General features: G+C 40.1%; 2 protein-coding genes across 2 annotated transcripts; both read left to right on the forward strand.

The window, feature by feature from the left end:
• The first annotated feature begins 499 nt into the window (after positions 1 to 499).
• On the forward strand, positions 500 to 2,098 carry LOC103227046 (olfactory receptor 9A1). Its single transcript, XM_007983203.3, is given in 2 exon segments — positions 500 to 1,293; positions 1,296 to 2,098. Coding segments are annotated over 2 exon segments (939 nt in total). The 5' UTR covers positions 500 to 1,157.
• An 8,819-nt stretch (positions 2,099 to 10,917) lies between these two features.
• Positions 10,918 to 11,850, forward strand: LOC103227045 (olfactory receptor 9A4-like). The gene is given in 1 exon segment (XM_007983202.3): positions 10,918 to 11,850. A coding segment is annotated over 1 exon segment (933 nt).
• The last annotated feature ends 1,012 nt before the right edge of the window (positions 11,851 to 12,862 follow it).

Below are 12,862 nucleotides of genomic sequence, written 5' to 3' on the forward strand. Positions count from 1 at the left end.
TGGAGAGAGATGGTCAGGCTCAACTCAACCCAGGTGCTGGTTGCCTGCCTTCTGTGAGAAGACACATTCACTGAGGACAGGAGCGAGGGAGCCTTTCTTCCCAAGATAGGGAGGAATAAAGGAGTAATCCATGCAGGGAACCAGCTGACCAGTAGATTGAGAGCTCCTCAGTCCTTGCCCTTGAGAATTTATAGAAACTCCTCAGGAGACTTCCCTATCCTCACTCTCACCAGCACATAGCAATGATGATGAAGGTGAAGCAGAAGCTTTAAAATAAACATCCTATAAATGGAACCTACATTCTGATGAAACAAAAAAATCAAGTAACCAGCTCAGGGGCGTTGGCCAGGAAAACTTTTGTATAGAACATGATACTGGAGCAGGAATTTACAGGACAGAAAATACTTGGCAGACAGAGTAGTTTAAGAGCTTCCAGGTGGAAGGGAGTTAGTGGTAGAAGGGAACACACTGTGGTCCTGGAGGCTGACTGCTGGCTGTTCAGAGCAGAGTGGGAGGCAGGTGAACTGAGCATTGAGGGTGCAATGGTGCATGCAGGGTGCATGGTACAGGTTCTCATGTCTACAGTATGGCACTGGGGACTGGGATCATCAACGCAATTTTCTTGGCATATTGTGCATAGTTAGAAAAATTGCCCCTAAACCAGGCGCGGTGGCTTATACCTATAATCCCAGTACTTTGGGAGACTAAGAGGGTGGATCACCTGAGGTCAGGAGTTTGAGACTAGCCTGGCCAACATGGTGAAACCCCATCTCTACTAATAATACAAAAAAATTAGCTGGGTGTGGTGGCGCATGCCTGTAATCTCAGCTACCCAGGAGGCTGTGGCAGGAATATCTCTTGAACCTGGGAGGTGGAGGTTACAGTGAGTCAAGATCGTGCTATTGCACTCCAGCCTGGGTGACAAGGGTGAAACTCCATCCCCCCGCAAAAAAAAAGAAAAGAAAAGAAAAGAAAAATTGCCCCTGACCATATACAGGGAATAATAGAAGACGAATGCTTACCATTCTAGTCATGGTGTGCAGCCTGTGAGCAGGAGGCGGGTTTCAGAACAGTTTCTACTTCTGTTGGGATGGGAAGCCATATTAACTCTTTTTTTTTCTCTCTAGATTTCAGAAGGGAAAAGCACTCAGAAGTAAATGTTGGGGAATTGCTCTAGCACCATTGAATTTTTTCTCTTAGGCTTCCCTGGCTCCCAAGAAGTACGCTGTATCCTTTTTGCAACCTTCTTCTTCTTGTACATAGTGACAGTGATGGGAAACACGGTCATCATCATCACTGTGTTGATAAACGTCTGCAGTCCCCCATGTATTTTTTCCTAGGTCACCTCTCTGTCCTGGAGATCCTGATCACATCCACAGCTGTCCCTTTTATGCTCGGGGGGTTGCTGCTTCCAGGCACTCAGATCATATCTTTGACAGCCTGTGCTGCACAGCTATATTTATACCTTTCTTTGGGTACCTCGGAGTTGGCATTAATGGGAGTGATGGCTGTGGACCGTTATGTGGCTGTGTGTAACCCTTTGAGGTACAACATCATTATGAACAGCAGCACCTGCATTTGGGTAGTAATTGTGTCATGGGTTTTTGGGTTTCTTTCTGAAATCTGGCCAGTTTATGCCACTTTTCAGCTTACTTTCTGCAAATCAAATGTGTTAGACCATTTTTACTGTGACCGAGGACAATTGCTCAAAGTATCCTGTGAGAACACTCTTTTCACAGAGTTTATTCTTTTTCTAATGGCTGTTTTCATTATCATTGGTTCTTTGATCCCTACAATTGTCTCCTACACCTACATCATCTCCACCATCCTCAAGATCCCATCAGCCTCTGGGCGGAGGAAATCCTTTTCCACTTGTGCCTCCCACTTCACCTATGTTGTGATCGGTTACGGCAGCTGCTTGTTTCTCTACGTGAAACCCAAACAAACGCAGGCAGCCGAGTATAACAGGGTAGCGTCACTGCTGGTTTTAGTAGTGACCCCTTTTCTGAACCCTTTCATCTTCACCCTGAGGAATGACAAATTCATACAGGCCTTTGGAGATGGCATGAAACGCTGCTATCAACTCCTTAAAAATTAAGTGTGTCCTGAGTACAGTTCAAATCCTCATCATGGATTTGAGTAATCTGATAGTACTAATTGAAACAAAATGATCATTCTCAAAATCAAACAGCTCATGATCTACAGTGGGTGTTTAAGCTATGACATGGCTTCAATTTATATTGAATTCTTTTTCCATGGAAGATCACCTCATTATTTTTTAAATAGATACATAAATTTATTAGCCCTCCGTACTTACAATGCATGTTGTAAAATAAATGTGAGAAGTGTAAACATCTGAAAGATGTTCAGTGTTTTGAACCCTTGGACCTGATAATGGGAAAAACAAGGGAAGTGTGATATATTTTCTTTTTCTTTTTTTTTTTTTTTTGAGACAGAGTCTTGCTCTGTCTCCCAGGCTGAAGTGCAGTGGCTCAATCTCAGCTCACTGCAAGCTCTGCCTCCCGGTTTCACGCCATTCTCCTGCCTCAGCCTCCCAAGTAGCTGGAGCTACAGGTGCCCGCCACCAGGCCCGGCTAATTTTTTTGTATTTTTTAGTAGAGATGGGGTTTCACCATGCCAGGATGGTCTCAATCTCATGACCTTGTGATCCATCCGCCTCGGCCTCCCAAAGTGCTGGGATTACAGGTGTGAGCCACCGCGCCCGGTCAAGTGTAATATATTTTCTTACATCTGACATACATATTTGATCCTAGGTGCTGAGATTATCTTCCTCTATATTGCCATGTGATTTCAAGGTGTCGTCTTATTGTGTAAACTCACCAGTACTTCTCTGAGTAATCTCAGGACCAGCACAAGCTTCAAACTTTCCTTGTTGATTCCTGCTTGCAGTGTCCAATAGCGATAGTGCCTTTCTTTGGGTTTTTTTGATTGGCATTTGTAAGAGTGAACTCACTCCCCTACCTAACTGCCTAGCAGAATGTGTGCTCTTACAGGTGCATCTCAAATTGGTGGACCTTCTCAGGTGTGGATGGAAGATCTTAGAGAGAAGCATTTTATCTAATGTCACCCACATCATTATGCCAGCTTCAAATGAGGGAAGGAAATGGAGCTGTGTTCTGTCTGGGAGGTGATGTGATAAGGGACAGCTGGGCTTTCTGTGTCTTTGGGCTGAGGGTGGAATGGAGAGAGGGCAGAGGGAGCCCCTTTTCCTGTGTCTTATACATTCTTCAATCCTGAAATAGCACTTTTGTCCTCAGTGCTCCCTTCGCTCTCCCACTTCCTGCTCAGTTTCTTTCTGAATTCCTTTTTGCGTCTCTCTCTGTGACTACCAGATTCATTTGTTTGTTTCTTTTCCCCCTTGTTTTCTCACAAAACCCAAGTTTACCAAGCTGCCTTCTAGCTCTACACTGAACTCCCTTAATTCCTGTATCTCAGTTCCTGTATTGTCCCATCCTCTCCCTAGCTCCTGTCATATTCACAATTTGCAATTAATATTTCTGTATTGCATGACACATTTTTCTGCATCATTACACAAGTGATTACACAAGTCTGGTGGCAACCCAAATGGACATCAAAAGATGACCACTTATATATTTTATGGGACTTTCATTCAGTTACTGTTATATGAGGGTTGGAAACATGAGGGTTTTCTGTATCAATAAAAAGCAACTGGGATTACAGTGGCTGTAATCCCAGCACTTTGGGAGGCTGAGTGGGCAGATCACAAGGTCAGGAGTTTGACACCAGCCTGACCAACATAATGAAACGCCATCTCTACTAAAAATACAAAAATTAGCCGGGCGTGGTGGTGTGCACCTGTAATCCCAGCTTCAGTATCACTTTCGGAGGCTGAGGCAGGAGAATCGCTTGAACCCGGGAGGCAGAGGTAGCAGTGAGCTAAAATCGTGCTATTACACTCTAGCCTGGGCGACAGAGTGAGACTCTGTCTCAGAAAAAAAAAAAAAAAAAAAAAAAATATATATATATATATATATATATATATGTGTGTGTGTGTGTGTGTGTGTATATATACATATCTCTCTCTCCAAGATACACTGTTGAGTAAGAAAAGTGAAGAAGAGAAAATGTTTGTTTCCTTTTTGTAAGAACAAAGTACAACTTAATTTATATTCATATTTGCATATAGTTGCGTAAAGAAACATCTGAGAGGGAAACCAGGAAATGGGTTACCTTGGGGATGTGTTTTTGGGAATGACATTTATGGGAATGGTCTGTGAAGGAAAACTGTTTATGGTACAGCTGTGTACATTGCTTTCACTTCTACTTCACAATAATGTCATACTATCTCAAAAATAAAAGACTTCATTCTGCTTCTAATTGCCAAGGAAAGTTTGCTTGTTTATCCACATAATTGATTGTAACAAAGGAGATATTTTGGCAGAAGGGTCTTTATTAACTCTGAATATTTTGTAAAGTTTCCCTGGAGCTAAGTAGGATAAATGGAAGAATAATAAGGGAGAAGAGTTGGAGCTTCACATTTTTCTTATCCTGAGGCCTTCACTACTTTTATAAAAATATAGAGATATTCTTTAGACATTGCAGGTATTACTTTATATTATCTTATGTAGGTTGAGAATATATTTTTTAACCTGTTTTTTGACTTTTTAGTTTTTAATGAAATCTTGTCATGTAAAAGTATTAATTTTCTTTTTGTAAATTAATAATTTCTTTTGTGATTTGCATGTGCATATATTGTTAACTAATTTTTTATTCAAAAGATTAAAAAATTGTCTTTTAAAATTATCTAGGGCTGAGTGCAGTGGCTCACACCTGTAATCCCAGCACTTTTGGAGGCTGAAGTCGGCAGACCACTTGAGGTCAGGAGTTTGAGACCAGTGTGGCCAAAATGGTGAAACCCTGTCTCTATTAAAAATTTTTAAAAATTAGCCAGGCGTGGTGGCATGTGCCTGTAATCCCAGCTACTCAGGAGGCCGAGGCATGAGAATCACTTGATCCTGGGAGGCGGAGGTTGCAGTGAGCCAAGATCACGCCACTGCACTCCAGCCTGAGTGACAGAGTTAGACTCCGTCTTAAAAAAAAAAAATCTATGTGGTTTGACAATGTAGATGCAGTAGGACAATGTTTTTAAAAAGAGAAGAATGGGGATAGTATATGCAAATATATATATTTTATTATATTTTATATTCTAGGGTACATGTGCACAACGTGCAGGTTTGTTACATATATATACGTGTGTCATGTTGGTGTGCTGCACCCACCAACTCGTCATTTACATTAGGTATATCTCCTAATGCTATCCCTCCCCCCTCCCCTCACCCTACAACAGGCCCCAGTGTGTGATGCTCCCCCTCCTGTGTCCAAGTGATCTTATTGTTCAGTTCCCACCTATGAGTGAGAACATGTGGTGTTTGGTTTTCTGTTCTTGCGATAGTTTGCTGAGAATGATGGTCTCCAGCTGCATCCATGTCCCTACAAAGGACACGAACTCATCCCTTTTTGTGGTTGCATAGTATTCCATGGTGTATATATCCCACATTTTCTTAATCCATCTGTCACTGATGGACATTTGGGTTCATTCCAAATCTTTGCTATTGTGAATAGTGCCACAATAAACATATGTGTGCATGTGTCTTTATAGCAGCATCATTTCTAATCCTTTGGGTATATGCCCAGTAATGGGATGGCTGGGTCATATGGTACTTCTAGTTCTAGATCCTTGAGGAATTGCCACACAGTTTTCCACAGTGGTTAAACTAGTTTACAGTCCCACCAACAGTGTAAAAGTGTTCCTATTTCTCCACATCCTCTCCAGCATCTGTTGTTTCTTGACTTTTTAATGATTGCCATTCTAACTGGTGTGAGACAGTATCTCATTGTGGTTTTGATTTGCGTTTCTCTGATGGCTAGTGATGATGAGCAATTTTCATGGGTCTGTTGGCTGCATAAATGTCTTCTTTTGAGAAGTGTCTGTTCATATCCTTTGCTCACTTTTTGATGGGGTTGTTTGTTTTTTTCTTGTAAATTTGTTTGAGTTCTTTGTAGGTTCTGGATATTAGCCCTTTGTCAGATAAGTAGATTGCAAAAATTTTCTCCCATTCTGTAGGTTGCCTGTTCACTCTGATGGTAGTTTCTTTTGCTGTGCAGAAGCTCTTTAGTTTAATTAGATCTCATTTCTCTTTGGCTTTTGGCTTTTGTTGCCACTGTTTTGGCTTTCGTTGCCATTGTTTTGGCTTTTGTTGCCATTGTTTTGGTCCAAATCTGTCACTCAGGCTGGAGTGCAGTGGCGTGATCTTGGCTCACTGCAACCTCCGCCTCTCAGGATCATTGTTTTGCCATTGTGTTTGGTGTTTTAGACATGAAGTCCTTGCCTATGCCTATGTCCTGAATGGTATTGCCTAGGTTTTCTTCTAGGGTTTTTATGGTTTTAGGTCTAACATTTAAGTCTCTAATGCATCTTGAATTAATTTTTGTATAAGAAGTAAGGAAGGGATCCAGTTTCAGCTTTCTACTTATGGCTAGCCAGTTTTCCCAGCACCATTTATTAAATAGGGAATTCATTCCCAATTTCTTTTTTTGTCAGGCTTGTCAAAGATCAGATGGCTGTAGTTGTGTGGTATTATTTCTGAGGGCTGTGTTCTGTTCCATTGGTCTATATCTCTGTTTTGGTACCAGTACCATACTGTTTTGGTTACTGTAGCTTTGTAGTATAGTTTGAAGTCAGGTAGCATGATGCCTCCAGCTTTGTTCTTTTGACTTACGATTGTCTTGGCAATGCGGGCTCTTTTTTGGTTGCATATGAACTTTAAAGTAGTTCTTTCCAATTCTGTGAAGAAAGTCATTGGTAGCTTAATGGGGATGGCATTGAATCTATAAATTACCTTGGGCAGTGTGGCCATTTTCAGGATATTGATTCTTCCTATGCATGAGCATGGAATATTCTTCCATTTGTTTGTGTCCTCTTTTATTTCATTGAGCAGTGGTTTGTAGTTCTCCTTGAAGAGGTCCTTCACATCCCTTGTAAGTTGGATTCCTAGGTATTTTATTCTCTTTGTAGTAATTGTGAATGGGAGTTCATTCATGATTTGGCTCTCCGTTTGTCTGTTATTGGTGTATAAGAAGGCTTGTGATTTTTGCACATTGATTTTGTATCCTGAGACTTTGCTTAAGTTGCTTATCAGCTTGAGGAGATTTTGGACTGAGACGGTGGGGTTTTCTAAGTAGACAATCATGTCATCTGCAAACAGGGACAATTTGACTTCTTCTTTTCCTAGTTGAATACCCTTGATTTCTTTCTCTTGCCTGATTGCCCTAGCCAGAACTTCCAACACTATGTTGAATAGGAGTGGTGAGAGAGGGCATCCCTGTCTTGTGCCAGTTTTTAAGGGTAATTCTTCCAGTTTTTGCCCATTCAGTATGATATTTGCTGTGGGTTTGTCATAAATAGCTCTTATTATTTTGAGATACATTCCATCAATACCAAATTTATTGAGAGTTTTTAGCATGAAGGGCTGTTGAATTTTGTCAAAAGCCTTTTCTGCATCTATTGAGATAATCATGTGGTTTTTGTCTTTGGTTCTGTTTATATGCTAGATTATGTTTATTGATTTGTATATGTTGAACCAGCCTTTCATCCCAGGAATGAAGCCCACTTGATCGTGGTGGATAAGCTTTTTGATGTGCTGCTGGATTTGGTTTGCCAGTATTTTATTGAGGATTTTTGCATCCTTGTTCTTCAGGGATATTTTCTAAAATTCTCTTTTTTTGTTGTGTGTCTGCCAGGCTTTGGTATCAGGATGATGTTGGCCTCATAAAATCAGTTAGGGAGGATTTCCTCTTTTTCTATTGATTGAAATAGTTTCAGAAGGAATGGTAGCAGCTCCTCCTGGTGCCTCTGGTAGAATTTGGCTGTGAATCCATCTGGTCCTGGACTTTTTTTGGTTGGTAGGCTCTTAATTATTGCCTCAATTTCAGAGCCTGTTATTGGTCTATTCAGGGATTCGAGTTCTTCCTGGTTTAGTCTTGGGAGAGTGTATGTGTCCAGGAATTTATCCATTTCTTCTAGGTTTTCTAATTTATTTGCGTAGAGGTGTTTATAGTATTCTCTGATGGTAGTTTGGATTTCTGTGGGGTCGGTGGTGATATCCCCTTTACCATTTTTTATTGCGTCTATTTGATTGTTCTCTCTTTTCTCCTTTATTAGTCTTGCTAGCGGTCTATCAATTTTGTTGATCTTTTCAAAAAACCAGTTCCTGGATTCATTGACTTTTTGAAGGGTTTTTTGTATCTCTATCTCCTTTAGTCCTGCTCTGATCTTAGTTATTTCTTGCCTTCTGTTAGCTTTTGAATGTGTTTGCTCTTGCTTCTCTAGTTCTTTAAGTTGTGATATTAGGGTGTCAATTTTAGATCTTTCCTGCTTTCTCTTGTGGGCATTTAGTGCTATCAGTTTCCCTCTACACAGTGCTTTAAATGTGTCCCAGAGATTCTGGTATGTTGTATCTTTGTTTTCATTGATTTCAAAGAACATCTTTATTTCTGCCTTCATTTCATTATGTACCCAGTAGTCACTCAGGAGCAGGTTGTTCAGTTTCCATGTAGTTGAGTGGTTTTGATTGAGTTTCTTCATCCTGAGTTCTAGTTTGATTGCACTGTGTTCTGAGAGACAGTTTGTTATAATTTCTGTTCTTTTACATTTGCTGAGGAGTGCTTTACTTCCAACTATGTGGTCAATTTTGGAATAAGTGCAATGTGGTGCTGAGAAGAATGTATATTCTGTTGATTTGGGGTGTAGAGTTCTGTAAATGTCTATTAGGTCTGCTTGGTGCAGAGTTGAGTTCAATTCCTGGATATCCTGTTAACTTTCTGTCTCATTGATCTGTCTAATGTTGACAGTGGGGTATTAAAGTCTCCCATTATTATTGTATGGGAGTCTAAGTCTCTTTGTAAGTCTCTAAGGACTTGCTTTATGAATCTGGGTGCTCCTGTATTGGGTGCATATATATTTAGGATAGTTAGCTCTTCTTGTTGAATTGATCCCTTTACCATTATGTAATGGCCTTCTTTGTCTTTTTTGATCCTTGTTGGTTTAAAGTCTGTTTTATCAGAGACTAGGATTGCAACTCCTGCCTTTTTTTGTTTTCCATTTTTTTGGTAGATCTTCCTCCATCCCTTTATTTTGAGCCTATGTGTGTCTCTGCACGTGAGATGGGTCTCCTGAATACAGCAAACTGATGGGTTTTGACTCTTTATCCAATTTGCCAGTCTGTGTCTTTTCATTGGACCATTTAACCCATTTACATTTAAGGTTAATATTGTTATGTGTGAACTTGATCCTGTCATTATGATGTTAGCTGGTTATTTTGCTCGTTAGTTGATGCAGTTTCTTCCTAGCATCGATGGTCTTTACATTTTGGCATGTTTTAGTATATGCAAATATTTAAAAAATGTTTTCAGTAATTATATTCAGGAATACAGTATTCGTATTTTATAACTGTTGCATGTGTAATGTCAGATAAAGCAAATGATTGTTTAGTGAATATTCTAATTTTAAATGTAATATAGAGGAGCTTAGGGAAAGTCGTTAGAGTCTTCTGTTTAAATTATATGTATGATGGATTCATGGTTAAACTATCTACCTATCTACCACCCATTTACCTATTTACCTGCTGGCTTTGTCCACTCAAAATTCTAATAACATTGACCATTCCAGTAAATATAATCATTCCTAGGTTCAGATTGTTGTATTGCAATAATTTTTCTTGATTTGAGAATCTAGGGCTTCTTGGAGAAATGACTGATTCCAGATTTAGAACAGGAAACCTGTAAGAGAAGCTAGAAACAGATGAATATGTTCAATTGCACCATGTGGATGAAATTAGCAAAACTCACATTATGGAAAACTCTACTGTCAAAATACCTGAGTTCTTCAACAAGTAGATTGGAAGAAAGTGAACGGGCTATACAGAGAATCTATCAATTAAAATAGACTTAAAGCATATAGAATTACAAAACGGACAACACTAAGTTATAATGCATAATGATTCAAACTAGGATGATTAAACTATTTAGGAAAGCAAGGCAGTTTCCTGTTTTTTTTTTTTTTTTTTTTTTTTTGAGACAGAGTCTCGCTCTGTCCCCCAGGCTGGAGTGCAGTGGCCGGATCTCAGCTCACTGCAAGCTCTGCCTCCCGGGTTCACACCATTCTCCTGCCTCAGCCTCCCGAGTAGCTGGAACTACAGGCGCCCACCACCGCACCCGGCTAGTTTTTTTGTATTTTTTTTTAGTAGAGACGGGGTTTCACCATGTTAGCCAGGATGGTCTTGATCTCCTGACCTCGTGATCCGCCTGTCTCGGCCTCCCAAAGTGCTGGGATTACAGGCTTGAGCCACCGTGCCTGGCCCCAGTAATTTCTTAAAGGTTGAGAATTGTAGTTTTTGCTGATGATATGAGCATTGCAATTGTAATAGTACACACAAATGGATTTATGTGACTGCTATCAAACTTCTGTTTCTTGATCTTGGTAGTGATTGCAATTATTATGAAGTGGTTCACCTTGTAACAGTCATACATCCTGGAAGCAGACAGAGTGGCCGGTAAGAGCGGAGTTGGAGGCAGATGTCCAGTGTATTGAGAAAGAGTGCATGCTAGGGTGGGTGGGTTTTCATGTTTATTATTTGGTATTCATGACTGGATTTCATCTTCTTGAACATATACATTTATCCTCATAAGATATATATTCTTCATGAAGTATTTGACATCAACCTTGTATAGAAAATAGTAGAGACAGGTTATGGAGTTGAGGAGCAGGAGAGGAATGTTTTTTCAACCTGAAATGTCCTTAATCTTTTTAGAATGAGAAGCAGTTGTTCTCCCTCTTTTGCTCTCTAGATTTCACAAGGAACAAGGGCTTAGAACTAAATGTTGATGAATTACTCTAGTGCCACTTAATTTTATCTCCTTGGTTTCCCTGGCTCTGAAGAACTACATTATATCCTTTTTGCTATATTCTTCTTTTTCTACTTGGTGACATTAATGGGAAACACAGTCATCATCGTGATTGTCTGTGTGGATAAACGTCTGCAGTCCCCCATGTATTTCTTCCTCAGCCACCTATCTGCCCTGGAGATCCTGGTCACAACCATAATCGTCCCTGGGATGCTTTTGGGATTGCTGCCTCCTGGGATGCAGATAGTATCTTTGTCTGCCTGTGTTGTCCAGCTCTTCTCATACCTTTCTATGGGGACATTACTTGGAGCAATGGCTGTGGACTGTTATATGGCTGTGTGTAACCCTTTGAGGTGCAACATCATTATGAACAGACACACCTGCAGCTTTGTGGTTCTTGTGTCATGGGTGTTTGGGTTTCTTTTTGAAATCTGGCCAGTCTACGTCATGCTTCAGCTTACTTACTACAAATCAAATGTGGTGAACCATTTTTTCTGTGACCAAGGGCAATTGTTCAAACTATCCTGCAATAATACTCGTTTCATGGATTTTTTCCTCTTCTTAATGGCTGTTTTTGTTCTCTTTGGTTCTTTGATCCCTACAATTGTCTCCTACACCTACATCATCTCCACCATTCTCAAGATCCCGTCAGCCTCTGGCCAGAGGAAATCCTTCTCCACTTGTGCCTCCCACTTCACCTGTGTTGTGATCGGCTACGGCAGCTGCTTGTTTCTCTACTTGAAACCCAAGCAAACACAGGCAGCTGATTACAATCGGGTAGTTTCCTTGATGGTTTCAGTAGTAACTCCTTTCCTCAATCCTTTCATCTTCACCCTCCGGAATGATAAAGTCATAGAGGCCCTTTGGGATGGGGTGAAATGCTGCTGTCAACTATTCAGGAATTAGCCTTGCTCTGAGGCATTTTACATGATGAAGCACTTAGTATGGATTCTAGAATAATCTGAAAAGAACTTACTCATCTTTGAACTGCATCATAATTATTACCATTATCAAATAATTAGTGCAACAAAAGACTTTTAAGTTACAGCTACGGTTTTTAATATAGTTAGTTGTTACTTGAAACTCAGTTTATTATTTTTAAGACATGTCTTGCTATCTATCTAGCTAGCTATCTATCATCTGCCTTTCTTAAGATATAATGATTTCACAATTAAACTTTGAAAAATTAAATGTCAGAGATAGACTATATAGTCTAGAAAGTAGACTAGTGGTTGCTTAGGGCTGAGGAGAATGCAGACATAGGGTAGTGATAGCTAAGGGGTACAGGCTTTCTTTTTGAGATGGTGGCTGTAAATATCTACGAATATACCAAACACCATTGAACTGTACATTTTCAATGAGTTAATTTTATGGAATGTGAATTATATTTCAATAAAGCTATTGAAAATAGTATATTAGATGGCGAAGAAGTATTGTGAAGAAAAGTGAAACAGGAATGAAAGGGAATATCTCTTGTGGGAGTGTTGAAATTTCAAATAAGGTTTTCAGGGAAGGATTGAGAGAGGTAAGGTGGTGATACATTCGGAAACCTATTAAAGAACATTCCAGGCATAGTGAGTAATAAGTGGGAGATCCTAGGGAAGGCATAGCAAAGATGCTGAAATGGAGTGTGCAAAGGAGAAAGCAATTGCAGTCAGAGTGGTAACTGGAATGCAGACCATGTAGAGTCTTGTGAGCCTTTTTTTTCCAGGTATGCAAAAAGATAATATTATTTTACTTTTTTTTACTTTTTTTCTTATACTTTATGTTCTAGGGTACATGTGCACAACATGTGCCATGCTGGTGTGCTGCACCCATTAACTCGTCATTTATATTAGTTATTTCTCCTAATGCTATCCCTCCCCCATCCCCACACTCCATGACAGGCCCTGGTGTGTGATGTTCCCTGCCCTGTGTC

Source organism: Chlorocebus sabaeus, chromosome 21 (assembly GCF_047675955.1).
Source record: "Chlorocebus sabaeus isolate Y175 chromosome 21, mChlSab1.0.hap1, whole genome shotgun sequence".
NCBI lineage: Eukaryota > Metazoa > Chordata > Mammalia > Primates > Cercopithecidae > Chlorocebus > Chlorocebus sabaeus.